Source organism: Mobula birostris, chromosome 11 (assembly GCF_030028105.1).
Source record: "Mobula birostris isolate sMobBir1 chromosome 11, sMobBir1.hap1, whole genome shotgun sequence".
NCBI classification, from domain to species: domain Eukaryota; kingdom Metazoa; phylum Chordata; class Chondrichthyes; order Myliobatiformes; family Myliobatidae; genus Mobula; species Mobula birostris.
In genome coordinates, this window is record NC_092380.1 from 62,884,645 (window position 1) to 62,911,411 (window position 26,767).

The following is a 26,767-nucleotide window of genomic DNA, read 5'->3' on the forward strand; positions in this document are numbered from 1 at the left end:
GTGTACTGCTTCTACCATAGAGTACCTATAGTCTGATGAGTGATAAAATGCAAAGTATCACATAACTTGAATTACAGTACCTATAAAAAGTATTCGCCCTCCTTGGAAGTTTTCATGTTTTGGTGTTTTACAACACTGAATCACAGTGGATTTAATTTGGCTTTTTTTTTTGGACACTGACCAACAGAAAAACTCTTTCGTGTCAAAGTGAGAGCAGATCTCTACAAAGTGATCTAAATTAATTACAAACATAAAACACAAAATAAATAATTGCATCAGTATTCACCCCTTTAATCTAACACACCAAATCATCACTTGTGCAGCCAACTGGTTTTAGCAGTCACATAATTAGTTAAATGGAGACCACTTGTGTGCAGTCAAGGTGTTTCAAATGAATGTAGTAAAAATACACCTGTATGTGGAAGGTCGAACTGCTGGGGTTGGTGGGGCTAAGAACCAGGGGATTATGGCAAGACTTGGGGGATAATGGGCATAAAGGGAGGTATCTTTACAGAATACATTAGAACTGTTGGATTGGTGGGAGAAAGGAGTAAAACAAGAAGGGAGGGAATTATATTGACAACTTAGAATTGGGTGTACTGTGTTCAATTATTCCTTATATCTTGTTGGAAAACATCACTCTGGGGTGCATTGGTTTTGTCATCTTTATTTAACAGTTGAACATATTCTTTTTACAAAGTGATGCACTAAGGTTGAAAGAAAACAAATGCAGGCTGCACTACCATCTTTGGGGGTTGATAATTCACAAACTTTGTACATTCAAAAACTTTACCAATTCAAAGTGACTTTAACTTAATTCACAATATTGTGTTTCATTACTTTCAATCTATAGGGCTTCTTGGGGTAATTTCATTTGATAAAGAACGAGTAAGTGTTTTATTTCCCAACTCTCTACACCAATTCCGTCCAGTTGGTGGTGGTAATGCCAACTGCTATTAAAAGTCAGAAGAAGTGGTCCAACTGCTAGTGAGTTGGTACCCTGGCAAAAGTTACAACATGAAGACAAAAGAACACTCCAAGCAACTCTGCGAAAAGATTATTGAAAAGCACAAGTCAGGAGATGAATACTAAAAAATTTTCAAGTCACTGAATATCCTTTGGAATACAGTTAAATCAATCAAGAAGTGGAAAGAAAATGGCACAGCTGTAAATCTGCCTAAGGCAGGCCATCCACAAAAACTGAGTGCCCCAGCAAGAAGGGCACTAGTGATGGAGGTCACCAAGAGACCCACGACAACTCTGGAGGAGTTACAAACTTCAGTGGCTGAGATGGGAAGAGTGCACATGCAACTACTGTTGGTGGGTGCTTCAGCAGTTACAGCTTTATGGGAGAGTGGCAAAGAGAAAGCCACTGTTGAAAAAAAACACATGAAATCTCAGCTAGAGTTTGCCAGAAGACATGTAGGAGACTCCGAAATCAGCTGGAAGAAGGTTCTATGGGCTGATGAAACCAAAATTGAGCTTTTTGACCATCAGACTAAATGCTATGTTTGGTGTAAGCCAAACACCACACAGCGTCTCTACTGTGAAGCATGGCAGTGGCTGCATCATGCTGTGGGGATGCTTCACTGCAGCAGGCCCTGGCAGTCTTGTGAAGGTAGAGGGTAAAATGAATGCAGCAAAATACAGGAAAGTCCCAGAGGAAAACCAGGTGCAGTCTACAAGAGAACTGAGACTTGGGAGAAGAATTTGTGGCTTGACTTGAAAAGGGCTGTTCACGCACAATCTCCATGCAATCTGACAGATCTTGAGCAGTTTTATAAAGAAGAATGGGGAAAAATTGCAGTGTCCAGATGTGCAAAGCTGATAGAGACCTATCCATACACTCAAGAATGCAATTGCTGCCAAAGCTGCATCTAAATACTGACTTGAAGGGGGTGAGTAATTATGCAATCAATTATTTTGTGTTTAATAATTGAAATACATTTCAACCAATTTGTAGAAATTTGTTTTCACTTTGACACAAAAAAGTCTTTTCTGTCGATCAGTGTCAAGAAAGCCAAATGAAATCCACTGTGATTCAATGTTGTAAAACAATACAACATGAAAACTTGCAAGAGGGGCGAATACATTTTATAGGCACTACAATTTCAGCAGACACCTGAATAAAAAGAAAACATATTTGAGCCATTTTTTGGCCTCCAAACTACCAAAAATTTGAAATTACCAAAACGAATTCTGAGCAAAATCCTGGAGACTGTAGATAAATAAGTCTTATATCCAAGTACAAATATGTAAAGAAAATAATTTATATACCAAAATTTATTGCATATAGTAACTTGACTTACACTTACACCAAAATAATTTCGGGAGAAGTTCAATTTTCTCAGTTTAGCTCCTGTAATACTGATTTTGATATATTACAGTGAAAACATTTGAAAAGAATTATGGAATAATGTGAACTTCAAGTAAATTTATTATTGAAGAAGATACACATTACCATATACAACCCTGAGATTTATTTTCTTGCGGGTATATTCAATACATCCATAATAGAATAATAACCATAATAGAATCAATGAAAGTCTGCACAACTTGAGCATTCAACTAGTGTGTAAAAGACAAACCGTGGAAATACAAAAAGCAAGATAATAACAATCATAATAAATAAGCAATAAATATCAAGAACAAGAGATAAAGAGTCCTTGAAATTGAGTCCATAGGTTGTGGGAATATTTCAATGATGAAGTGAGGTTGAGTGAAGTTATCCCCTTTGGTTCAAGAGCCTGATAGTTGAGGAGCTGATAACTTCCTGAACCTGGTGGTGACCTGACGATGAATGCTGCTTTCCAGCGACATTTCGTGGAGTTGTGCTGAATGGTAGGGAGGGCTTTACCTGTGATGGACAGGACTGTATCCACTACTTTATGTGGGACTTTCTGTTCACAGGCATTGGTGTTTCCATACCAGGCTATGATGCAGCCAGTCAATATACTTTCCAGTACACATCTAGAGAAGTTTGTCAAAGTTTGAGATGTCATGCCAAACTTTCACAAATTCCTAAGGAAGTAGAGGGACTGCCATGCTTTCTTCGTAATTGACCTTGTGTGCTGAGACCAGGACAGGTCCTCCGTAATAACACCAAGGAATTTAAAGCTGTTGACCCTCTCCACCTCAGTTCCGCCGATGAGGACTAGCTCATGGACCTCTGGTCTCCTCTCCTGAAGTCAATAATCAGCTCCTTGGTCTTGCTGACATTGAGTAAGAGACTGTTGTTATGGCACCACTCAGCCAGATTTTCAGTTTCCATCCTATGTGCTGAATCATCACTACCTTTGATTCAGCCAACGTCAGTGGTGTCTTCAACAAACTTGAATATAGCATTGGAGCTGTACTTAACCACAGTCATAACTGTAAAGTGAGTAGAGCAGGAGCTAAGTACACAGCCTTGTGGTGTACCTGTGCTGATGGAGACCGTGGAGATGGTGTTGCCGATCTGAACTGACTCAGGTCTGAAAGTGAGGAAATTGAGCATACAATTGCACGATGAGGTATTGAGGCCACAGTCTTGAAGCTTATTGATTAGTTTTGAGGGGATGATGTTATTGAATGTTGAGCTATAGTCGATAAAGAGCATCCTGATGTACAGTTGCAAGAAAAAGCTTGTGAACTCTTTGTAATTAATGGTTTTCTGCATTAATTTCTCACAAAGTGTGGTCTGATCTTCATCTCAGTCACAATAATAAGCAAATACAATCAGCTTAAACTAATAACACACAAATAATTGTACTTTTCACGTCTTTATTGAACACGTTGTTTAATCATTCACAGTCCAGGCTGGAAAAAGTATGTGAACCTTTGTATTTAATTACTGGCAGAACCTCCTTTAGCAGCAATAACCTCCACCAAATGTTTCCTGTAGCTGCTGATCAGATTTGCACAAAGGCAAGAAAGAATAATACACCATTCCCCCATACAAAACTGTTTCAGTTGATCAATATTTCAGGGATACCTTGCATGAACAGAGCCCTCTTCAAGTCATACCACAGCATCTCAATTGGGTTAAGTTCTGGACTCTGACTTGATTATTCCAAAACACAATTTTTCTTCTTCTTAAACCGCTCAGTTGTTGATTTATTGAATTTATTTAAATCTTACATCTGTCCCACAACATGAGGGAGTAAAACTCTTTGCATTAGCATTCCGTCACAATGTACAGACGTATGAAGTTATAAGTCTAATGGCTTGTAGGAAGAAGCTGTCCTGTAACCTGTTCGTACCATTTGCCAGACGGAAGCAGCTGAAACAATTTATGGTTGGGGTGACTGGTTTCCCCAATGATCTTCCAACACCTGCTGCTGTAAACATCCTAAATGGAGAGAAGTTCACATTCACAGACACCCTTGAGGTTTCAAATCATTGTCTCGTTGCAACATCCAACTTCTATTAAGCCTCAAGTGACAGCACGCTACTCTGACATTATCCTGTAAAACGTATTTATACAATTTTGAATTCATTGTTTCCTCAATGATTGCAAGCTGACCAGGTCCTGAGGCAGCAAAGCAGCCCCAAGTCATGATGCTCCTTCCACCATGCTTCACAGTTGGGATGAGGTTTTGGTCTTGCTGTGCACTGCCCCATTTCCTCCGAATACAGCGGTGTACATTTCTGCTAAAAAGTTCAACTTTTGACTCATCTCTGGCAGGGTTACTTCCTACAATGCGAAACCCAACAGCATGAATGACAGCGATGCCTCACTACCAAATGAACTCAGTGTCTTCTATGCCCACTTTGAAAGGGAGAATATAACTACAGCTGTGAAGATCCCTGCTGCACACAGTGACCCTGTGATCTCTGTCTCAGTTAGGCTGTCTTTAAAGAGAGTGAACCCTCGCAAGACGAAAGGTCCCAATGGAGTACCTGGTAGGGCTCTGAAAACCTGTGCCAATCAACTAACAGGAGTATTTAAGGATATTTTCAACCTCACTGCTACAGATGGAAGATCCTACTTGCTTCAAAAAGGCAACAATTATACCAGTGCCTAAGAAGAATAATGCGAGCTGTCTTAATGACTATTGCCCGGTGGCACTCGTATCTACAGTAATGAAATGCTTTGAGAGGTTGGTCATGGTTAGACTGAACTCCTGCCCCAGCAAGGACCTGGATCCATTGCAATTTGCCTATTGTCACAATAGGTCAATGGCAGATGCAATCTCAATGGCTCTTCACATGGCTTTAGACCACCTGGACAACACAAACAGCTATGTCAGGATGCTGCTCATCGACTATAGCTTAGCATTTAATTCCATCATTCCCACAATCCTGATTGAGAAGTTACAGAACCTGGGCTTCTGTACCTCCCTCCACAATTAGATCCTCAACTTCCTAACCAGAAGACCACATCTGAGCGGACTGGTGATAACATCTCCTCCTCACTGACGATCAACACTGGTGAACCTCAGGGGTGTGTGCTTAGCCCACTGCTCTACTCTCTCTATACCCATGACTGTGTGGCTAGGCACAGCTCAAATACCATCTATAAATTTGGTGATGATACAATTATTGTTGGTAGAATCTCAGAAGGTGATGAGAGGGTGTACAGGAGCAAGGTATACCAACTAGTGGAGTGGTGTCACAGCAACAACCTGGCACTCAACATCAGTAAGACGAAAAAGCTGATTGTGGATTTCCAGAAGGGTAAGACGTGAAGAGAGTGAGCAGTTTTAAGTACCTGGGTGTCAAGATCTCTGAGGACCTAACCTGGTCCCAACATATTGATGCAGTTATAAAGAAGGCAAGACAGCGGCTATACTTTATTAGGAGTTTGATGTGATTTGGTATGTCAACAAGTACACTCAAAAACTTCCGTAATGTACTGTGGAGAGCATTCTGACAAGCTGCTTCACTGTCTGGTATGGGGGGCGGGGAGCTACTGCACAGGACCAAAAACTGCACAGGACCAAAAGAAGCTGCAGTCGGTTGTAAATTTAGTCAGCTCCATCTTGGGTACTAGCCTACAAAGTACTCAGGACATCTTCAGGGAGCGGTGTCTCAGAAAGGCAGCTTCCATTATTAAGGACCTCCAGTACCCAAAGCGTGTCCTTTTCTCACTGTTACCATCAGGTAGGAGGTACAGAAGCCTGAAGGCACACACTCAGCAATTCAGGAACGCTTCTTCCCCTCTGCTACCTGATTCCTAAATGGACATTGAACCCTTGAACGCTACCTCACTTTTTAAAAAATATATTATTTGTTTTTTGCACGCTTTTTAATCTATTCAATATATGTATACTGTACTTTTTTTGTGCGGGGGGTGGTTCTTCTATATTATGTATTGCATTGAACTGCTGCTGCTGCTGAAGTTAACAAATTTCACAACACACGCCAGTAACAATAAACCTGATTCTGATTCATCTGTCCACAGAACATTGTCCCAGAAGCATTTTGGAATACCCAGGTGGGCTTTTGCAAATTTGAGATGCACAGCAATGTTTTTTTTTGGAGAGTAGTGGTTTCCTGTGTGGTGTCCTTCCATGAACACCATTCTTGTTCAGTGTTTTTCTTATACTGGACACATGAACAGACGCTTCAGCAAGTTCTAGAGATTTCTGCAGGTCTTTTGTTGTTATCCTTGGGTTCTTTTTCAACTCCTTCAGCACTGCACATAGTGCTCTTGGTGTGATCTTTGCAGGATGTCAACTCCTAGGGAGAGCAGGAGCAGTACTGAATTTCCTTCATTTGTAGACAATTTCTCTTACTGTGGACTGATGAACATTCAGATCTTTAGAAATGCTTTTGTAGCCTTTTACTGCTTCATGTATCTCTACAATCCTTCTAAGATTCTTTGAAAGTTGTTTTGATTGAGGCATGGTGCACATAAACGGATCTTTCTTGAGCAGAGCAGGCTGAGTCAGTAACCTTTGTGCTTCTTTTTTATAGGGCAGGGCACCTCTGCAACACACACCTCCAATCGCATCTCATTGACTGGAACTCCTGACTCTAAATAGCTTTTGTAGAAGACAGTATGCCAGAGGTTCACATACTTTTTTTGCACCTAGACTGTGATGGTTTAACTGGTGTACTCTGTACTGATGAGAAGTATAATCTGTGTTATTCGTTTAGGGTGATTGTTATTTTCTATTATTGTGACTTGGATAAAGATCAGACCACATGTTATGAGTAATTAATGCAGAAAACTAGGTAATTGTAAAGTCTTCACTTACCTTTTCTTGCAACTGTGTGCATCTTTGCTGTCCAGATGTTCCAGGGTTGAGTGAAAAGCCAGTGAGATGGCATCTGCTGTGGACCTGTTGCTGTGGTATGCAGACTGGAGAGAATCCACGTCGCTTTTCAGGCAGAAGTTGATAAGTTTCATCACGAACCTATCAAGACACTTTCATCACTGTGAATGTAAGTGCTACTGGATGAAAGCCATTGAGGCAGGTTACCACATTCTTCCTACACACTGGTATAAATTGAAGCCTGCTTGAAGCAGGTGGGTACATTAGACTGCCAAAGTGAGAGGTTAAAGATCTCAGTGAACATTCCAGCCAGTTGATCAGCAAAGGTTTTTTAGTGCTTGGTCAGATACCCCATCTGGGTATAAATCAAGTTTACTTTGTTGCTAAGCTCTGAAGTGACAAACACAGAATATGAGATTTCCCATACTTTACCTCCTACTTATTGTCAGCATCCATATAATCAAATTGTGGATACCTCTACTTTATCCTGACAGCTACTTTATGTTTACCAGAATGCAGCACAATGTAACACAAATTGTTAAAAACAATTGGTTTTATGGGGAAAAAATTCATAATATAGCAAATAAATAATACAGAACAACGTTTTAAATTACGTGGGTGTTATTTGTAAACAACTTTGGAAAGACAAAAGAGCAATGCAAAACTTGTAGGTGGTTGAAATGGAATTATTCAGAGGATTGCTGAAACCACAGAAATACCAGACAAAGAGCAGATTCCAAGGGAGATATAACCTTTACCTTCAAATGTGTGCTGATCTATGATTAGTAAACTGTGCACTTCTACTTCATCCCCAAACGAGCTTTCATGCTGCGAGGTACTACTTGGGAAAAGTTTACTGGAGCTGACACTGGTGGAAAGAGCCTTAAAAGGGAATACAAAGAGCACTGAAGTAAACAATGAGTGTGATTTTGCAATACACGACTTTTTCAGGTAAGGGCATTTTCAATTTTTAATATATTAATGCATCTTAAATTAATAATATTGAATAATGCTATTTGTTACACTCCTAGATCACACACTTCCTAGATACTCAGATCAACTTCCCTGGCATCAGTTTACTCTTATCTATGCAATCTTTCTCTTCCTTTCAAACCTATCCCATTCCTCCACATAATGGTTGTCCTGAACAGAATTCCTGTCAGCCCAGCTGAATCTACTCAAAACCCTACGACCACTTAGGTCAAATGCACCAAGAACTCCTTTTAACAATGACCATAATGATTCACCTCTCTACAACTACTCCAGAGCACTAACACTGCAATCCACTACCCACTTTCATACTTCATCTGCGGCCCAATGCAAAGTAGTCCTTGCAAAATTTCTCTTCTACCAGATTCAACATAGTTCGCACCATTTCTCCAATAGAACAGAACCTGAACCAAACTGGTTAAACTAGGATTGTCAGTTAGTTATTGGTTGATGGGTTTATTTTTAAGCATGTTAATTATGCATCCCCTGACTGCAATATTTCAGCGTCCTGACCATTTCCACAAAACCACAAATCATCCAAAACTTGGCTGCCAATATCCTTTCCCGAACAAAGCCACACCTCCTCATTCATTACCCGCAGCTTCAAAACTTCATTAACTCCCTGAACATTAACATTCAAACAGATTAAAATCAAAATCAATTAGACTTGAAGAAAAATCCTAACACAACTCTATCGCGACAACTTTCTCCTTCATGTTCACTTACGTCTTCGGGTCTATTGATTATACACAAGAGCCAGAAGCAGACCTTTCAGCACTTTGATCCTGTTGTACCATTGATCATGCAAAGACAACCTCTTAGCCTGACACCAGAGGTTACATGCATAAAGTATAGGAATTAAGAAAGACTTAAAAAGTTGTTTTTTTTTCTGCACACACTGGCTGCAACCTGGAATCTACTGTGTGCAGGTGTGGTGGAGGCAGCTACCATTGCAACCTTCAAGTTGGAATTGAATAAATATATGGCAAGGAGAAGTTTGCTAGATTATGGAGAAGAAGCAAGGGGTGGAATTAATGAGCTGCTCTGGTAGAAAGCAGTACAGACATGATATTCTGATTGGCCTCCGTGTGTGCTATAACCATTCTATAATTGCACAATTCATTCCCTCCAGTAAGGCTTTGATAGTCTTGCCTGAAACCACATCCAGTGTTCTGGACACTCTGCTCACAGCAGCTACAGTGTCAATCCTTCTCCAGATCATTTATTGCCCAGTAAGATTACCTTTTTCCTTTTTAAGTCAAATGAGCACAAAGTTGGCCCTCATTGCACAAATCATTCTTTTAAATTTACTCTTCATAGACAAGATCTGTTTATCCTTTTTCAGATATGAAACCACACTGAATGACTAAAGGCATATATTCAGTCACGGAACAATTTCAGCTACCTTGGCTCCATTTTCTTGGACGCTCCTCTTTATACACATTTGCCCTCTATCTCCATTTGAAATTTACAAATTTAAAGTCTGTGTCTAAGCTCCCATTCACATTTCCAAGCCTTCTCACAAAGGCTTGATGTCTGCTCCTTTTTCTCTGGGTTGCATATTGAGATATTTTCCCAGATTAGATTAGACTAAAAATAAAATAATCACTTTTTTTTTTACCTGAGTGCTGGCACTCGGTCTCAGGACAGAGGTGCCTCCACTGGGATCTAATACTTCCACTCTACTGCTGACCAGACCAAAACACTGTGATGCCTCCTGGTAACAGATTCTCCTACAAAAGAAGAAAAAGCACACAACGAAATCTAGATTAACCCAAATGTTTAAATTTCACTTTAATTATCAAACTGACCTTGATGCATTTAATTAGAGCAAAAAAATAACAAGTTGTCATAAGTGCTCAGCAGGTCAGACATCTCTGGATATAAAGTTGATATTTCAGGTCTAGACCCTTTGTCTCTACTTCCTTAGGAGTCTGTGGAAAATGACAACTAAAACTTTGGCAAACTTCCATAGATATGTGGTGGAGAATGTACTGACTGACTGCATTATAGCCTGGTACAGAAACACCAATGCCTTTGAACAGAAATCCTACAAAAGGGAGTGGATTGAGTCCCATACATTACAGGTAAAGCCCTCCAAACTATTAAGCTTATCTACATGAAATGCTGTCATAGGAGAGCACCATCCATCATCAGAGATTCTCACCACCCATGCCATGCTCTTTTCTCGTTGCTGCCATCAGGTAGAAGGTACAAGAGCCTCAAGACTCACACCACCAGGCTCAAGAACAGTTACTACCCCATAACCATCAGGGTCTTGAACAAAGGGGATAACAACATTTACTTGCCCATCCATTGTTGTTTACTTATATTTGCATTTGCAGTTTACTGACTTCTACACTCTAGTTGATCTTTCATTGATCCTGTTATAGTTACTATTCTATAGACTTATTAAGTATACCTGCAGGAAAATGAAGCTCAGGATTGTATATGGCGTACTTTAACAATAAAATTTATTTTGAACTTTGAATTAAATACTTCATTAATCAACAACATTCCATTGGTAACGTTGCTCACTGAACAAAAGATTGAATAATCTTATGCCATTTTCATTGATTTTTTTTCTGTTGATCCTACATTAATTAGCTTCTGTTACTTTTCCCATTATGCTCACCGTGCTCAAGGCGTAGAGGTTCCCTTTCTAGTCAAAGGGATAATAGAATATAGATTGACAATGAAATTTCAATAGTCACCACAATTATCATAAAACTCCCCAATCCAATTGTGAAAAGATAAAGTTAAATATGTTTATCACATGCATTAACAATAATTAAATGACAGGTATAGGTTTAACCAATTTAGTTCAGGATCCTTAGAGGCATTGATTAAAGAAAAACCAGCTGTTGACTTTAAGACCCAAAGGAGCTTCATGATTTATGCACAAGTCCCAGCACTTGGCTACATGTTGGACTGAAAATCAAGGACAGAACCAAGAAATTAATTTTTTTTAGAAGAGCAAGTATAATTGACTTTTTATAGACGATTGAGTTCCCTTTGTGTTAGCTATGATCAACAGTCTTAGTTACAATCAAATGTATTTTATTTCGAGAAATACTCTCATAAAGTTTATTTAAAGGTTTATGATATAGAAATAAATTACTACAGACATTTTAACTGGTACAATTGTACATGCTGCACTTGCCTATCAATCAGCAACTTAATAATTCTTTAAAATATTGATTGTGGATACATTAACAAGCTAATCTAGCATAGAGTACAAGCCATTGGTAGGAATAACAAGTTTTTTCATCTCCTGAGCCCAAGGCTCTGAGGCCAAATAGAAGCACATGAAGATAACTTCTGAAGCAGAAATGCTGCTTAATTTTAAACTGTTAACTTACCAAATATTACGAACCTAAAGGCAGGACATACCAGGTATGGAATGAACAGCATGTCTGCATTAAAAAAAAGCTCAGTGCATTGAAACAATACTACTCACACAGGCAACACCGTGAAACAATTTTCACTACTTGACGTGATGTACAGTTGGTAAGAAGCACTTACTTTGGAGACTCATTAAGTGGCACTGTCCGGATGTGTAGTTTCTGAATCTCATCAATGGTTCCTATAGTTAAAGTGCTGTTGTTGGCCAAGGCTAAACTGTGAGACAGGAACAAGATGAAATTAGGTTTAAAAAAAAAACAGCAGTTAAAACAACACTCAGAAGGCAGGTAGCTAGAAATAAGATAAGTTATCATTCATAAACAGCTTTAACAAAGATTTTTCCAAAATTATTATCCTGAATTTTTGAAACATGAAACTTCGTGTAAGACTTGTTTTCAGAATATGAAATACTATATGTACTGTAGATGTAATCCTCAAGAGCAGGTGGAAGCAGATTCAATTGTAAAATTCAGATGAAAACCGAATAATGGTTTAAGCAAATAAAAGTTGTTACGTATTCAGGAAGACATTGAGGTTATGGAGAACTGGAATAGAAGAGGAGTTGAGGCCAGCACAGATCAGCAATTATCATGTTGAATGGAGGGGCAGGGTTGGGGCAAGTGGCCTACTCTTTTTCCTATTTTGTGTTCTTATGGAAAAGAGATTAATTAATTTAATTAGATAAATTCAAAAGAATACAATGGGCAAAAGGCCTGCTTTTGCAATGTGCTATTCAATAATATTAAAGTGAGATTAGCAAGGTTAATTCAGAACATGAAATAAGAGACAAACAATAAAGTGGAAAGAACCTATATGAAAGGAAATTAGGCATAGTACCTTGAGAAAGGAAGGCAAGGCATCAAATCTTGTACAGTCAGCGCTCCTTATCCACGAGGGATTAGTTCCGGGACCCCTCGCAGATTCCAAAAAATACGGATGCTCAAGTCCCTTATTCAACCTGTCTAAATGCGGTGGATCTTCACGAAAATAATCATGATCGTGATTTAAAATAAAGTGGAAATAAAGCGATTGGAAAGAGGTGAAACGCCATCGGTCATTGGAAAAGTGTTAGGCTACAGTCAGTCAACGATCGGAACAATCTTAAAGGATAAAGTGAGAAAAGCCGTGCCCCGATTAAAGCTAAAATTATTACTAAGCAACACAGTGGTTTAATTATTGGGTTTTGGGGTTTTGGGTTTTTGATCCTCCACATCAACCCAGCAGGGATGGAGAGCGCTCGGGAGCAGTCTATCACTGGATCGAACTCAGGAATTTCTGTTCCCGAGCGCGGCGCTGAAACATACGTTTCTTAAGTGTTTTATATGCATAGAAAGGTAAAATATATACTATATACTAAGACAAACGTTTGACTAACTGACGCTAAATAATACCGGATGTACCTGTTCCAACCAACTTAGTAAGAGAACTTCCGGTTTTTTTCCGATCCCGATCCACGATAACCTATGCACATCCTCCTGTATACTTTAAATCATCTCTAGATTATTTATAATACCTAATACAATGTAAATGCTATGTAAAAATAGTTGTTATACTGCATTGTTTAGGGAATAAAGACAAGAAAAAAAGTCTGTACATGTTTGGACAACGAGTGTTGGAAGAGCACTTCCGGGTTTTCTTGATTCGCGGTTGGTTGAATTCACACATGCGGAACTCGCAGATAAGGAGGGCCAGCTGTTACTCACAAGGAATTACCAGAAAAACACAAGCATTTTAACTCAATTTACACAAATTCATTTGATAGGATTGCATGGCCATTTCAAATTGTGCTGACTCACTGTTGCGGAAAAATAATCTGAGGGAAACTGTTCAAACGTCAAAAAAAATATAAAAGTACAAACATCAAACTCAGGTAATCCCAGGCATGGGAACAAATGGGTCACCTTTTTTTTCCACTGACCAGGTTAGGTAATGAGTTGTCCGAAAAATCTCCAAAAAGTTCTTGGATTTTGTTATCATTTATAAACTTATCCAATTATAATAAAGGGCCATAGAAAATTAAAATATCAAATGATCACTGATGGATTAGTGCAAATATCTGCTTCAAGAGTCTCAGGTCAGGCATTCAAACAAATTAGCTTAACCATCAAAGTCAAATGAATATAATTAAGAACTCAGTTCTGGGAATAGTGACCTGAGAAGTACTGATTGACACTACTTCATCGTCTCAGTTCAAAATAGACACAGATGCGTAGCAATGAAAATCAGCAAATATTGAATGGACTTGAAAGTTAAAAACCTGCACCTAAGATATCCAACTTCAGCGGTAAGTCTGCATCTACAGAACAGGTTTAATTTCTTTCAGAAACTCTCTTTTTAATGACAATGACTTAAATTTCCTGACTTTTGGAATTAACTTTCCAAATTAATAACCTGTAGAACAAAATTGCTCAAGATCGTGAAGTGATGACTACATTCTATAAGGCGCTTTCCATCGGTAGTAAAGTATCCACAAAGTGGCACAGTCAAGACTGAGGTAGTGGAACATGACAAAAAGCTAGTGAAAGAAACTTGTATTTATAAAATGCTGTTCCTAATCTGACAACATTCTAAAACATTTTAAAGCTGAATAGTTGCTTTTAAGTCATGTAATAAGAAGCTTGATAGAATTCAGGACAAAACACCAGCATTCGCTCCACTACTGGTGTACTTTTTAATCAAAATCCAGAAACTCTTTTTGTAACAGCATGCAATCACCTTAACTATATGCACTGCAGGGATACAAAGTAATTGTAAGTTGCCACTGCGGAAGAACTTAAGACTCTTTGGATATGTAGGGGTTAACCTAAAAGCTTGTGAATGCTCTTAAAATTCAGTTAAAGTCCTTGCTCTTAGAACTTAGCTAAAGGTCCTTGATAACGTCTAAAGAAAAATGTTATGGCGCCGCATTTACGTAATACTGTTGTTTGTTGAAATTTAGGCCCAAGTTCAAAGTCACATTGTTTGTTACATTCTAGATCTAAGCTCACGGTCAAGCAATGTTATTGTTAAGTGCTTTTAGTTACGTACGTTGTGTCTTTATAATGAAGCGTGTCTGAAAGCTAACCACAGCCTCTGAACACCGCTTTTAGGAAAAGAGGCTCTCCGTGATATCACGTATAAAGTCCTTCAGTCTGAAACAATTCTCTGAGTTGGCCTGATTTGTTCTGTCTGGTGCTCCTGAGGTTTTTCCGCAACAGAATGGCGATAAGGATGGGATCCTCAATAAGAGCAAGATCCAGAAAAAGAACCCTAGGCGGAAAAGGAGAAGCAAGAGAGAAAGGTGCCTTCCAAGTTGGGAAGGAAAATCAGTCTCCTAGCTGAAAAGGGGAGACCGGTGGCCTGTCTCCTAGATGAAAGGGGGAGACTGGAGTCCTGCGTCCTAGCTGAAAGGGGGATGGCAGGGGGTACTTATGGGAGTACCAAGGTAGCTACCAGTCAACTCCATGACTGAACCCAGAGACCTCTGGAAAGACAGAGGGAACATACCAGTGAATGCTCATTGTGTACATAGTGTGTATAAAGAAACTTAGTGCTGTCGTAACTGAAATTAAAATCCTAAACAGGAAAAATGGTAAGTGCCAGCAGTCGATCGGCTAGCAGTGATCCTGCTAATAAACTGAAGAGTTCCAGAGGTAAGACGAAGACTTTGAACACTCAACTGCAGGTAGGAAAAAGACTGCCAAAAAAGATTTAAAAGATAAATCGGCACTACCAGCAAATAGGAGACCCCTTAGTCCCTGGATCCCCGGTGGATATGGTAATCAGAGAGACTGGAGATGATCGTTATGCGGTATTAATTTGAGACTAATCCAGCACTGGGAGAACACCACCCGAATGGGGACGGCGACCCAAATTGGGATGCTGATTACATGTTAAGACGTTTTAAATGATGGAAGGAGGTGGCTAAAAGACATCAACCTCCAAGGAAAAAGGAGATTAAACACCCTGAAACAGAGAAGGCTGGGGCTGAAACGAAACCTACCACGGGACTTTATCCCCAACTCCCCATACCGGCCAGTACCCCGTAGACGATTTAATAATGACGACGACTGCCTTGGGACGACCTGCACCCACTCCTTACAACCCTCCATGCCAGAAGTTCAGGCACCTGACACCCCCAGGGGAGCAGACGTCACTGTAACAAGAGAAGGGTCTCAGGAAAGAGGAATTGAAGCTGAGGGAGCTGAAGGAAGTGTTAGCAGTACTAGAGATGATTCAAAACAAAACAACGCCCAAAAAGGCAAAAAAAAAAAAGAGGCAGGAAAAGAAAAATGGAGGATAAGCTTTTAACAGACACCTTCATTATATCTAAAACAGCCCTGCTTCCCCTGCTGGGTCCACAAACCGTTTATAAATTAGGGGCAACGCTGCATTGTACAGCTGAAGGTATATACATGGACCTTCCTCAAATTAGGGTCCCTCAAATGCTAAAATTAATGAATGGGAGAGAAAAGGACAGTTCAAAACCCATACTAGACTGCTGGCAGCTGGATAGCAATCCCCATGCTTGGCAAGTCCAGAGACTGTATGACACATTCATAAGACAAGCCAACCTCTACACGCAAAATCTGCAATACTTGATTAATAGCAGCTGAGAAAAGAAGCAGTTCCATTGCACAGCCTATTATACTTTACAAACTGACCCGCACTATGATCAGGCTGTACACCCTTACTTAAACGATAAAGCTGAAGGCAACACCATATGTGTATTTTGGTCCCGAGGGATTAGGGCTCCTGGTAGACTTAGTGGAAGATCAGAAAAAAAATATTCCAACTAGGGAACTCCTCAATGCCTCATTTGACAGCGGCCATAAATCCACCAGCAAAACCTAAAGATATCGGGACGATGATAAAACGATTGGCAAAAGAAACAAAGGCTATACTATAACTATACTACACTATAACTCTGCCGGTACTGGGACAGGAAGCCCAAATAGAATTCTTTAACGAAAAGGAGGAGAGAATTATGTTAAAGTCTGAGAGCTGGGAAACAACCTTGGAAACGCAACAGCCACCACCAGAAGACCCTCTACTTCCCCCTAGAGCCTTAGCGCGGGTACCAGGGAACCTATGGGCCCAACATAGCAATCATATGGGAAAGGCCCAAACAGCCTCAGAGCATAAAGTTACTCCAAAAAGAATGTGCCACTGCCCTATATTAAACAGTACCATATAGCTACTGAAGCTGAAGAAGGTATCGCTCCAGCAATTGACACATTGCAGCAAGGGGTGCTGATAAAGACACAAAGCATGTATAACAACCCCTATATTACCTATCCCAAAAGCGGGCCGGAGAAATGAATGGCATTTTGTGCAGGACCTAACAGCCATTAGTAAGATAGTCATTCCTATTGCTCCACTGGTGCCGAACACCAACATTATGTTTACTTTATACCTGCGGGAGCTAGTACCTTTACTGTAATCGATCAGTGCTCAGCCTTTTTCTCCATACCTTTGCATGAGGATAGCCAGTATTTATTTGCCTTTACTTATAAGAATGAGCAATATACGTGGACACGTCTGCCCCAGGGATATACCGAAAGCCCCGCATTTTATGCTGCAGCAGTTAAAAACGATTTGGCCGAATACTAGCTGTCCCAATATTCCATGCTGATTCAGTATGCAGACAACATCCTGATAGCTTCTGCTACAGGGCCACAATGTCTGACTGATTCTTTAACATTCCTTGAACTTTTGGCAAGAAGAGGGCAAGGGTGTCTGTGGAGAAAATGTAGTTTTGCCAAGAGACTGTCCAGTACCTTGGATTCTAGCTCAGTAAAGGTTGGCGAAGTTTGGCAAGGGATGGAATAAAAGCAATAAAAAAGGTCCTAGTCCCCAAAACAAAAAATGACATTCTTTCTTTCCTGGGCATGGTAGGGCACTATCAACAGTGGATTCCCAAATACCGGGAGAGGGATGCAGTAATGCGTTCTGCTACATTGAAAACGGAGCCCCTCATCATGGAATGGACACCCGAAAGGGAGACAGCCTTCCATGACCTAAAGGTAACGATAGAAAAATCTATTCCTATTGTATTGGATCACCCGTGTACTGTGATAGTACCCCATGCCGTATTGCTACTGTTGAATTCAGCTGCTACTCAGCATTTTACCACGGCCAGAAGGGAAAGTTATGAGGTGATTCTTCTCTCTCGATCCAACTGTACGTACAGAAGATCTCTGGCTATTAATACAGCTACTTTTGTTCCATTACCATCTGCACAGCAGGATGGGGATGACCATGACTGTCTGCTAGCAATGGAAGCCACTACTACTCCCCCACCAGATCTGAGAAGCAAACCTATTGATAACATTGATTTAATTCTTTTCACAGATGGCTCTTTGCACCACCCAAGAGATGATCTGTTGCTGGCAGGGTATGCTATAGTAACTCCCCATGAGATAGTAGGAGCTTATGTCTTGACAATAGGAACATCAGCGCAGGAGGCAGAACTCTATGCCATTACCCGAGCTTGCTTCAATTTTGGCCTAAGGAAAAGCTGCCAATGTTTACCCGACTCACGTTATGTGTTTGGGATAGCACATGACTATGGGCAATTGTGGAAAAATGGAGGATTTATCACCTTATCAGGGAAAGCGATTAAACACACCTCCTTCGTACTGAACCTTTTAGAAGCTATACAGTTGCCACAGACTTTAGTAATAATTAAGTGCGAGGCACACATCTCAGCCAAGAATGAGGTCTCCAAGGGAAATCAGTTTGCAGACATGGTAGCAAATCAGGTAGCCCTTCAGCAAGAACCTGTGCTACAGATCCCTCGGACTGAATCGGGAGGGAAGGAGTGTATGGACGTCCAGCAGTTGCAGGAAGCCCAAAATCTTGCCTCACAGCAAGAGGACTGTGCCTGGAGCAAATCTGCATGTTACCAGAATACCGGGCTATGGCGTCACCCAGACGGCCTAGTAATGTGCCCGCATAGTTTATTTTTGCCCGTGGCTCGCCTGGCACATGGCCAGGCTCACAAGGGGAAAGGAGGGATGCAGCATGCCATCACTCAACAATGGTACGCCCCAGGGATAACAGTAACTATCAAGAGGGTAGCACGAACTTGTTTAGTTTAATAGCAAAACAATAGAGGAAAGATGCCCGCTAGATTTGATTACCCACCCCATCCGGATATTATACCTAGGTAAATAGCGACAGGGGAATCCATTTTACAAATAAAGTAGTGCAGGGACTGAAGGAAGCTTTGCGGGTGGAAAGAGCAAACAGGGAAATAAAAGCGGCTTTGACAAAAGTTTGTCAGCAAAACAGTCTTGGACGGCCAGAGGCAATGCCCTTAGTAATGTACACTCTGCAAAAATACAGGACTTACCCCTCATGAAATTTTGATGGGGTGGCGTATGACAATAGGAACTAAGCCCCCATGACCCCAGAAAAGGTAGTGCTAATATGGAATGATGAGAAGACACTGAAATATGCACAAGCATTGTGTCAGGAGGCAGGGAAGTTGTATGAGAGGGTCCGGCAAGCCCAGGCACCTTTAACTGAAGGTAACCTGCATCCGTTAAGCCGGCAGATAGAATATATGTGAGATCAATGAATAAAGGTTCTTCCTCTCCCAGGTGGAAAGGCTCCTACCCAGTGCTGCTAACAACCCGAACCGCAGTAAAGGTTGAAGGAAAAGGAGAATGGATCCATGCTACTAGGTGCAAACTGCACCAGGAGCTGAAAGACAAGAAAGTATGAAGCTGACAAGACAGATGCTTTTATGGGGACTGATACTGGGGGGAGGTTAGTATGGCCTTACTCAAAAATACCTTTTTGTCTTTATGCCAGTCAACAAAGTGAAGAGTTGGACTCTTGTTGGGTGTGTGTAAAGATACCTCAACATGCCACCCAGGGCATGTCCCTGGAAGGGGTCCCCCTGAACAGAAGCGTAATGCTTTCTGTGCGACTTATGAACCAATTTAACACATCCTATTCCAAATTTAGAACAAGATATTGGCAGAAGATGACAAAGGACGGTGATGTCAGTGAAGGGGATTGTGGATGTACCTGTTTCAAAGGATGGTACCTCCCTACCCCAACAGAAGGAAAAAGGATGCCCTCCTTTGAGTTAGTAAATACACAGAACACTGTAAATGGAATTTGTTATTGTAATACGGCGGAGGGAAATGGGACATTTTTGGGTCATAGCTCTTGTAGTGAACAGAGGGAGTATGTGGGGAAAGAGCTTATCCATGGTTTCCAGCTCCGCCAGGTAAAAATGGGAAAGTGTCCCCAGGAATTGGACGGGCTGCTGTTATTTGGCCTATATAGTGGCCTCCATGCATCCTATAAAAGATATATCGCAACACCCTTATTTAAGGCGAAGTAAGCGAGGGATAACGGAAAGTGAAAGTGAAGCATTTCCCCCATATGATGTGGCCTGAAATTCACCAGAAATTATTAATATGGCAGCCGCTCTAGAGAAATTGGCCAATGACACTGCCGATGCCCTAACTGACGTGCAGATGCAAATGAAAGACCCAACAACAGAAGTAGTTGCCCTTAGGATGGTAGCCTTGCAAAATAAAATGGCCCTGGACCTACTCTTAGCCAAAAAAGGAGGGACATGCGCCGTGGTAGGGCTGGAATGTTGTACTTATATTCCCGAAGCCCTAGAACAGTGGTCCCCAACCACCGGACCGTGGACTGGTACCGGGCTGCAAAGCATGTGCTACCGGGCCACAAGGAAGCAATATGATTTGCCGAAATGAGTCAGCTGCACCTTTCCTCATTCCCTGTCACGGCCACTGTTGAACTTGAACACATGTGAGGTCATTACGCACGCGTCATCCATGTCAGTGCAGGAAGATCAACTCCTTGGGCTTGCAAATTATGGCTGGCTGAAAAGTATGTTTGACATAACACCTCTGATGGCATTCTGGATCAAAGTCAAGGCTAAATATCCTGAGATGGCCACGAAAGCACTGAAAACGTTGCTTCCATTTCCAACATATCTCTGCAAAGCAGGGTTTTCTGCAATGAATGCAATGAAAACTAAATTGCGGAATAGACTGGACATAAGGAACCCCCTTCGAGTATCGCTGCCTCCCATCGCCCCTCAATGGCACCGTCTTGTTGCAGGGAAACAAGCTCAGGGCTCCCACTGATTCAACGATATTGGTGTGTTGCAGTGATTTTATATGTTCATACAGGGAAAATAGGTGCTGTGTGTTTAATATCCAAACGTTACTTAAAATGTTATGATGTTATTGGCTTATAAGTGACTTATAACTGACGTTATCACTATATTCATGCGAGGAAAATATGTGCTGTGTGTTTAATATTAAATTCGTTAGATAAACACGTTTAGAAACAAAATCAAGTGTATTAGCCACTTATCAGTGACTTATAGTTGACTTATCACCTACATTCCAGTTGTGATTAACACCCCCCCCCCCCCAGGGTTGCCAACTGTCCCGTATTAGCCGGGACATCCCGTATATTGGGCTAAACTGGTTTGTCCCATACGGGACCGCACTTGTCCCATATTTCCCCCGCTAAGGTAGAGCGTTCCTATGAAACCTTTCGTGCCGAAATGGTGTAAAGCGAAGAAGCAATTACCATCAATTTATATGGGAAAAATTTTTGAGCGTTCCCAGACCCAAAAAAAAACCTAGCAAATCATACCAAATAACACATAAAACCTAAAATAACACTAACATATAGTAAAAGCAGGAATAATATGATAAATACACAACCTATATAAAGTAGAAATAACGTATGTACAGTGTAGTTTCACTGAACAGAATCACCAAAAACGACTTGTAGAAAAAAATCGGCATGTACACGCATGCACACATCACACATGCGCTCACAGGTGCCCGCGCAAGGCTTCATGGTCATGGTAGTCTTTCTCGGGGTAAACACAAGTGTCCCGTATTTGACTGCTACTCTTGTCTGTTGGCAACCCTACACCACCACCGCCCCCCCCCCAACCCCCCAACACCCCGGTCGGTCGGTCCGCAAGAATATTGTTAATATTAAACCGGTCCGCGGTGCAAAGAAGGTTAGGGACCCCTGCCTTAGAAAACATAACTGACTTTAGTCAACACATAAGGGGAAAAATTGTGGAGATTAGAAAGATAAGGAAACAATTTAAGAATTTTGGTTCAGGAACAAAATGGTGGGATTTGGAGGGATGGTTTTCTGGCTGGGAAAACTGGATTACCCATGGAATAATTATAGTGGTAATGGTATGTGTTTTAAGGGCCTGTGTATGTGGAGCATTACGACTGTGTTGTTACCAGTTAATGAAAAGAGCCTTACTTGGACCTGAAAATGTCCCTATGATACCCCAGATGGTGAGAGAAATGCGCAGTAGGTGAAACTGGTGAGGAGAGGACGTACATCCTGGCAAAGAAAGACCCTTTTCAGAGGGATATGAACCCCCCCCCCTTTGAGGAAGAGGAGGAAATACCTCATGAGGAGTGTTGATCTGAAAGGATCAAGGAGGGAATTGTGGAAGAATTTAAGACTCTTTGGATATGTAGGGGTTAACCTAATAGCTTGTGAATGCTCTTAAAATTCAGCTAAAGTCCTTGCTCTTAAGAATTTATCTAAAAGTCCTTGATAGTGTCTAAAGAAAAATATTATGGCGCCACATTTATGTAATGCTGTTGTTTGTTGAAATTTAGGCCAAGTTCAAAGTCACGTTGTTTGTTACATTCTAGGCCACAGTCAAGCAACGTTATTATTAAGTGCTTTTAGTTATGTATGCTGTGTCGATATAATGAAAGCTAACCAGAGCCTCTGAACACCGCTTTTAGGAAAAGAGGATCTCCGTGATATCACGTATAAATAAAGTACTTTAGTCTGAAGCAATTCTCTGAGTCGGCCTTGATTTGTTCTCTGCTGCTCCTGAGATTGTTCCGCAACAACCACTTTCGGCATGGAATTAAGAGAACACTAATGTGTTGGCTGACCCGCAATATTTAAGAAATGGAATCCAGTAAAGTTTTAAAATATCTCTTTATGCATCACTAACCTGTCAGGATATCCTTCAGAGTTAAGAGGACACATATAGTTTACTTCCTTAAGGTTAACGTTTGAGAAAACCAGCTTATGATTGCTGCTATAAATGACTGTAGGACGATCTGAACAGGCAAAGACATTTGTAGTGGACAAAGATCTGAACGTTCGCAGCACAGTTGGCTGGGTCCCCAGTGTGACTTTCTTCCGGTCACTCAGCAAGCCTACAAAATAAACAATGCAAAAATATTAGCTTACTAACATCATTAATAAGTACTCTGTTTATTTCTCTACTGTTACAATCATAGCTTTTTTTTCTGATATGTGCACTTTCAAATGTACTTGCCACTTAAATTACCATTATTCCTGTATAAATGACAATACAGAGATAAGATCCATACACAACTCTCCACCAACAACACATGCAGCTTATGGCAGGGTCTGCACAACATCGCAGACTTCAAAGCTAAGTGCAGTGGTGCTGCCAACATTGCTGCCTCTCTCCCAGATGAGCTAAATCTTTTTTACACCCAGTTCTATGTCGCCAACACTGAGTCCGAGGAGAGGCTGCTGAAGCGACCTGCACCTTGGTCATCTCCGAGGCTGAAGTACGCAAGTGTTTCCAACGAGTGGACAGTTGCAAGGCTACGGGACCAGATGGCATCCCAGGGCGGGTACACTGGATGTACACGGCACAACTGGCAGGTGTGTTTACAGCATTTTTAATCTCTCCCACTGCCAGTGTAGAGTCCCTCCTGCTTCAAAACATTCACCATTGTTCCTAGTACCTAAAAACACCAGGGTAGCATTCCGAATGACTGGTGTCCTGTTGTGCTCACCTCAATAATAAGCAAATGCTTTGAGAGGCTGAACAAGGACTATATCTGCAGCATGCTACCACCCACACCGGATCTCCTACAATTCGCCTACTGACACAACTGATCGACAGATGACACAACAGCCACAGTTCTACACACTGGAGAAGAAGGATGCTTATTGAGAATATTGTTCTTGGACTAAAGTTCAGCATTCAACATCATAATTTCCTCCAGTCTTGACAAGCAGCTCAGAGACCTCGGCCTTCACCCTGCTTTGTGCAGCTGGATCCTGGACTTCCTGTGTCAGCCGACTGGCAGGTGGTAAGAGTGGGCTCCCTCATCTCTACTCCTCTGATCCTCAACGCAGGAGTCCCTCAGGGCTATGTCCTAAGCCTCCTCCTTTACTCTCTGTGTAACCCTGACCGTGTCGCAACCCACAGCTCCAATCTGCTAATTAAATTTGCTGATGATACTACCTTGATTGGCCTAATCTCATAAAATAATGAATCAGCCAATAGAGAAGAAGTCATCACCCTGATACAGTAGTGTCAAGAAAACAACTTCTCCCTCAAAATCGCAAAAACAAAGGAGCTGGTTGTGGACTACAGAGGAATGGAGACAGGCTAACCCCTATTGACATCAATGGATCTAGGGCTGAGAGAGTGAACAGCTTTAAGTTCCTCGGCATACACATCACTGAGGATCTCACATGATCTGTACATGCTGGCTGGGTGGTGAAAAAAGCACAACAGTGCCTCTTTCACCTCAGACTGTTGAAGAAATTTGGCATGAGTCTCTAAATCCTAAAGACTTTGTACAGGGGCACAACTGAGAGTATCCTGACTGGCTGCATCACTTCCTGGTTTAGGAACTGTACTTATCTTAACCGCAGGACTCTGCAGAGAGAGGTACGGACAGCTCAGCATACCTGTAGATGTGAGCTTCCCACTATTCAGGACATTTACAGAGACAGAGACAGGTGCGTAAAAAGGGCCCAAAGGATCATTGGGGACCTGAGTCGCCCCAAACACAAACTGTTCCAGCTGCTACCATCCAGGAAACTGTACTGCAGCATTAAAGCCAAGTACAACAGGCTTCGGGACAGTTTCTTCCAACAGGCTATCAGACTGATTTATTCACGCTGATACAATTGTACTTCTATGCAATATTGACTGTCCTGTTGTACATACTATTTATTACAAATGACTATAAATTGCATATTGCACATTTAGACGGAGACGTAACATAAAGATTTTTACTCCTCATGTATGTGAAGGATGTAAGAAACAAAGTCAATTCAATAAAAGGGAGCGAATGCTGTTAAATTATTCGATCACAGTGAGATCACAGCTGAGCTTGACCATGCCTCCAGAGGTTACAACAGGTCAAAGGAAAGTGAATAGAAATTTCAAACCTATACAATTCTTCACAAACTGCAGGCAGAAACAAATTTAGCAACTTTAATGTTACCCCAGCTCCATTTGGGTATTACAACAGAAGTCAGAAAGTAGGATCTTCTAGTCCAGTTTGGTCAATCCCATACCTAGACAACTAGATGGCTTTATACTAAGTTCAATGGCTCTTAGTAGATCCTATAGTTAATCCCACTGGAGGTGGAAGTAAAGGAACCTCAGAACTCCAGTCATTAACTTACACGATTGCAACAATGATCTTAGAAAACAACATCGAGACCATTCTTGATTGCAGCAGCAATATATTTACATTTTTATGACTCTTATTCATTAACAATTGACAGTGTGGACTTTAAGCTTTTTGCTGATTGAGATCCAACAAAACAGCTGATTATCATTTTAACCTCTGTCATCAGCAAAAAAATGCATGGATTTTGAGGAATGGGAATGGTGAGTGGAAAAAAAATTACCAGTTGCTCTTCAGTGTTTCTGAAGAATCTGTGAGGAAAATGACTCTTGGGTCTGAAAGGAAATATCTCACATAATGGGGAGGCAAGCTATGATGTGGCAAGAAGAAGGGAAGAGGAAGTTTCCAGGGAAGTTGGAAAATAGATATTCATTTGTGCCAGGGTCATGTGGTTTCTGGAGTGGTGGAACAAAAACAGACAGGTACAATTATTCTGATTGTGGCCACAGATTCGGAAGTGATATAGTAGCATGACAAAAACAGCATTGAGACGCAAGTTGTTCATGAGTCCTCTGAGAAGTGGATGATAGAGAACAATTGTGGGTCTCACATCACTTGTAAGGTACTTGGAAGTGAGCAAGGCCTAAGATTGGAAAAGGGACAAGAATCACATAACTGCGCTATTCACAGGTCCACCAGCATTATTGGATACCAATCAAAAGGAGAAAAATTACTTACGTTAAATAGACTAGCTATATTTTGTGACTCCGTTTTATGTTTAAAGTACAAATAAAGATTTAACCAAGCTTATATTTGATATGGCTAGGGGGATATTTATCGGATATCACAATATATTTGCAAGTTACTCCAGTGTCAAATAATAAATACAGCTAGAAAATGCAAGATGTTTCAACCCCTCCTAATACAAGCTTATAAATAACTTCTGGTTATTCTTTTAAAAGCTACCAGTATATCAAGTGCCATAATCCACTGCATCAAAAGTATAGCATATAATTTTCTGATTTGATTACCCTATGTAGAACCAAGCTTGTAACAATTAAATGGTTTCAAAATAAAAGATTGCAACCAGGTTCCAAATCTATATGTGTCCACACATCTATAGTATTGCTCTTCCATTTTCCCTCTGTGAAGATACATTCAGAAAAAAAAACTGTTGATAAAGACAACAATTTGCAATCTTTTTTGCATCCTGATATAAATACACCAAGCATTAAGCTAATGCTTCAAACCATACAGTACTGTGAAAAATTCTTATAGACACATATATATAGCTAGGGTGCCTAATACTTTTGAACAATACTGTAGTAAATTTATGTATTGCACTGTATTGCGGCTACAAAAAAAACAAATTTCATGATATTTGTGAGTGATGATAATCCTGATTCTGATATGGGTCTCTATTGTGGACTGAGAGTGGGAAGGGGACAGGGAGAGGAGAATCACGGGTTGGGAAAAGGGGAAGAGAGAGGGAAGGGAGCCAGAAGCATCAGAGATACATTCTACAATGATCAATAAACCAATTGTTTGGAATCAAATGACCTTACCTGATGTCTCAAGACTGGGTGTGTCTGGGTGCATCCACACCACCCCCTGCCCCAGCACTCCTTCTCTGCCACCTGTCCCACAACCCTCACACAGCGTTCCACCCTCGCTATTCCCACATTCTTTACTTCCACCAGATTTACAAACTTGCTCTCTGCTCCATGTTGACAAATACAGTACTGTGCAAAAGTCTTAGCCATCCTAGCTACA

General features: G+C 40.9%; 1 protein-coding gene across 1 annotated transcript in view; it reads right to left on the reverse strand.

The window, feature by feature from the left end:
- Positions 1-26,767, reverse strand: part of ddb1 (damage-specific DNA binding protein 1) — a 77,989-nt gene that overhangs the window by 18,597 nt on the left and 32,625 nt on the right. The window contains exons 16-19 of the mRNA XM_072272344.1: positions 22,594-22,801; positions 11,718-11,813; positions 9,814-9,925; positions 7,961-8,084 (exon numbers count right to left, since the gene is read on the reverse strand). Of these exons, the coding sequence (XP_072128445.1) occupies positions 7,961-8,084; positions 9,814-9,925; positions 11,718-11,813; positions 22,594-22,801 (540 nt within the window). The remainder of the gene's footprint in view (positions 1-7,960; positions 8,085-9,813; positions 9,926-11,717; positions 11,814-22,593; positions 22,802-26,767) is intronic.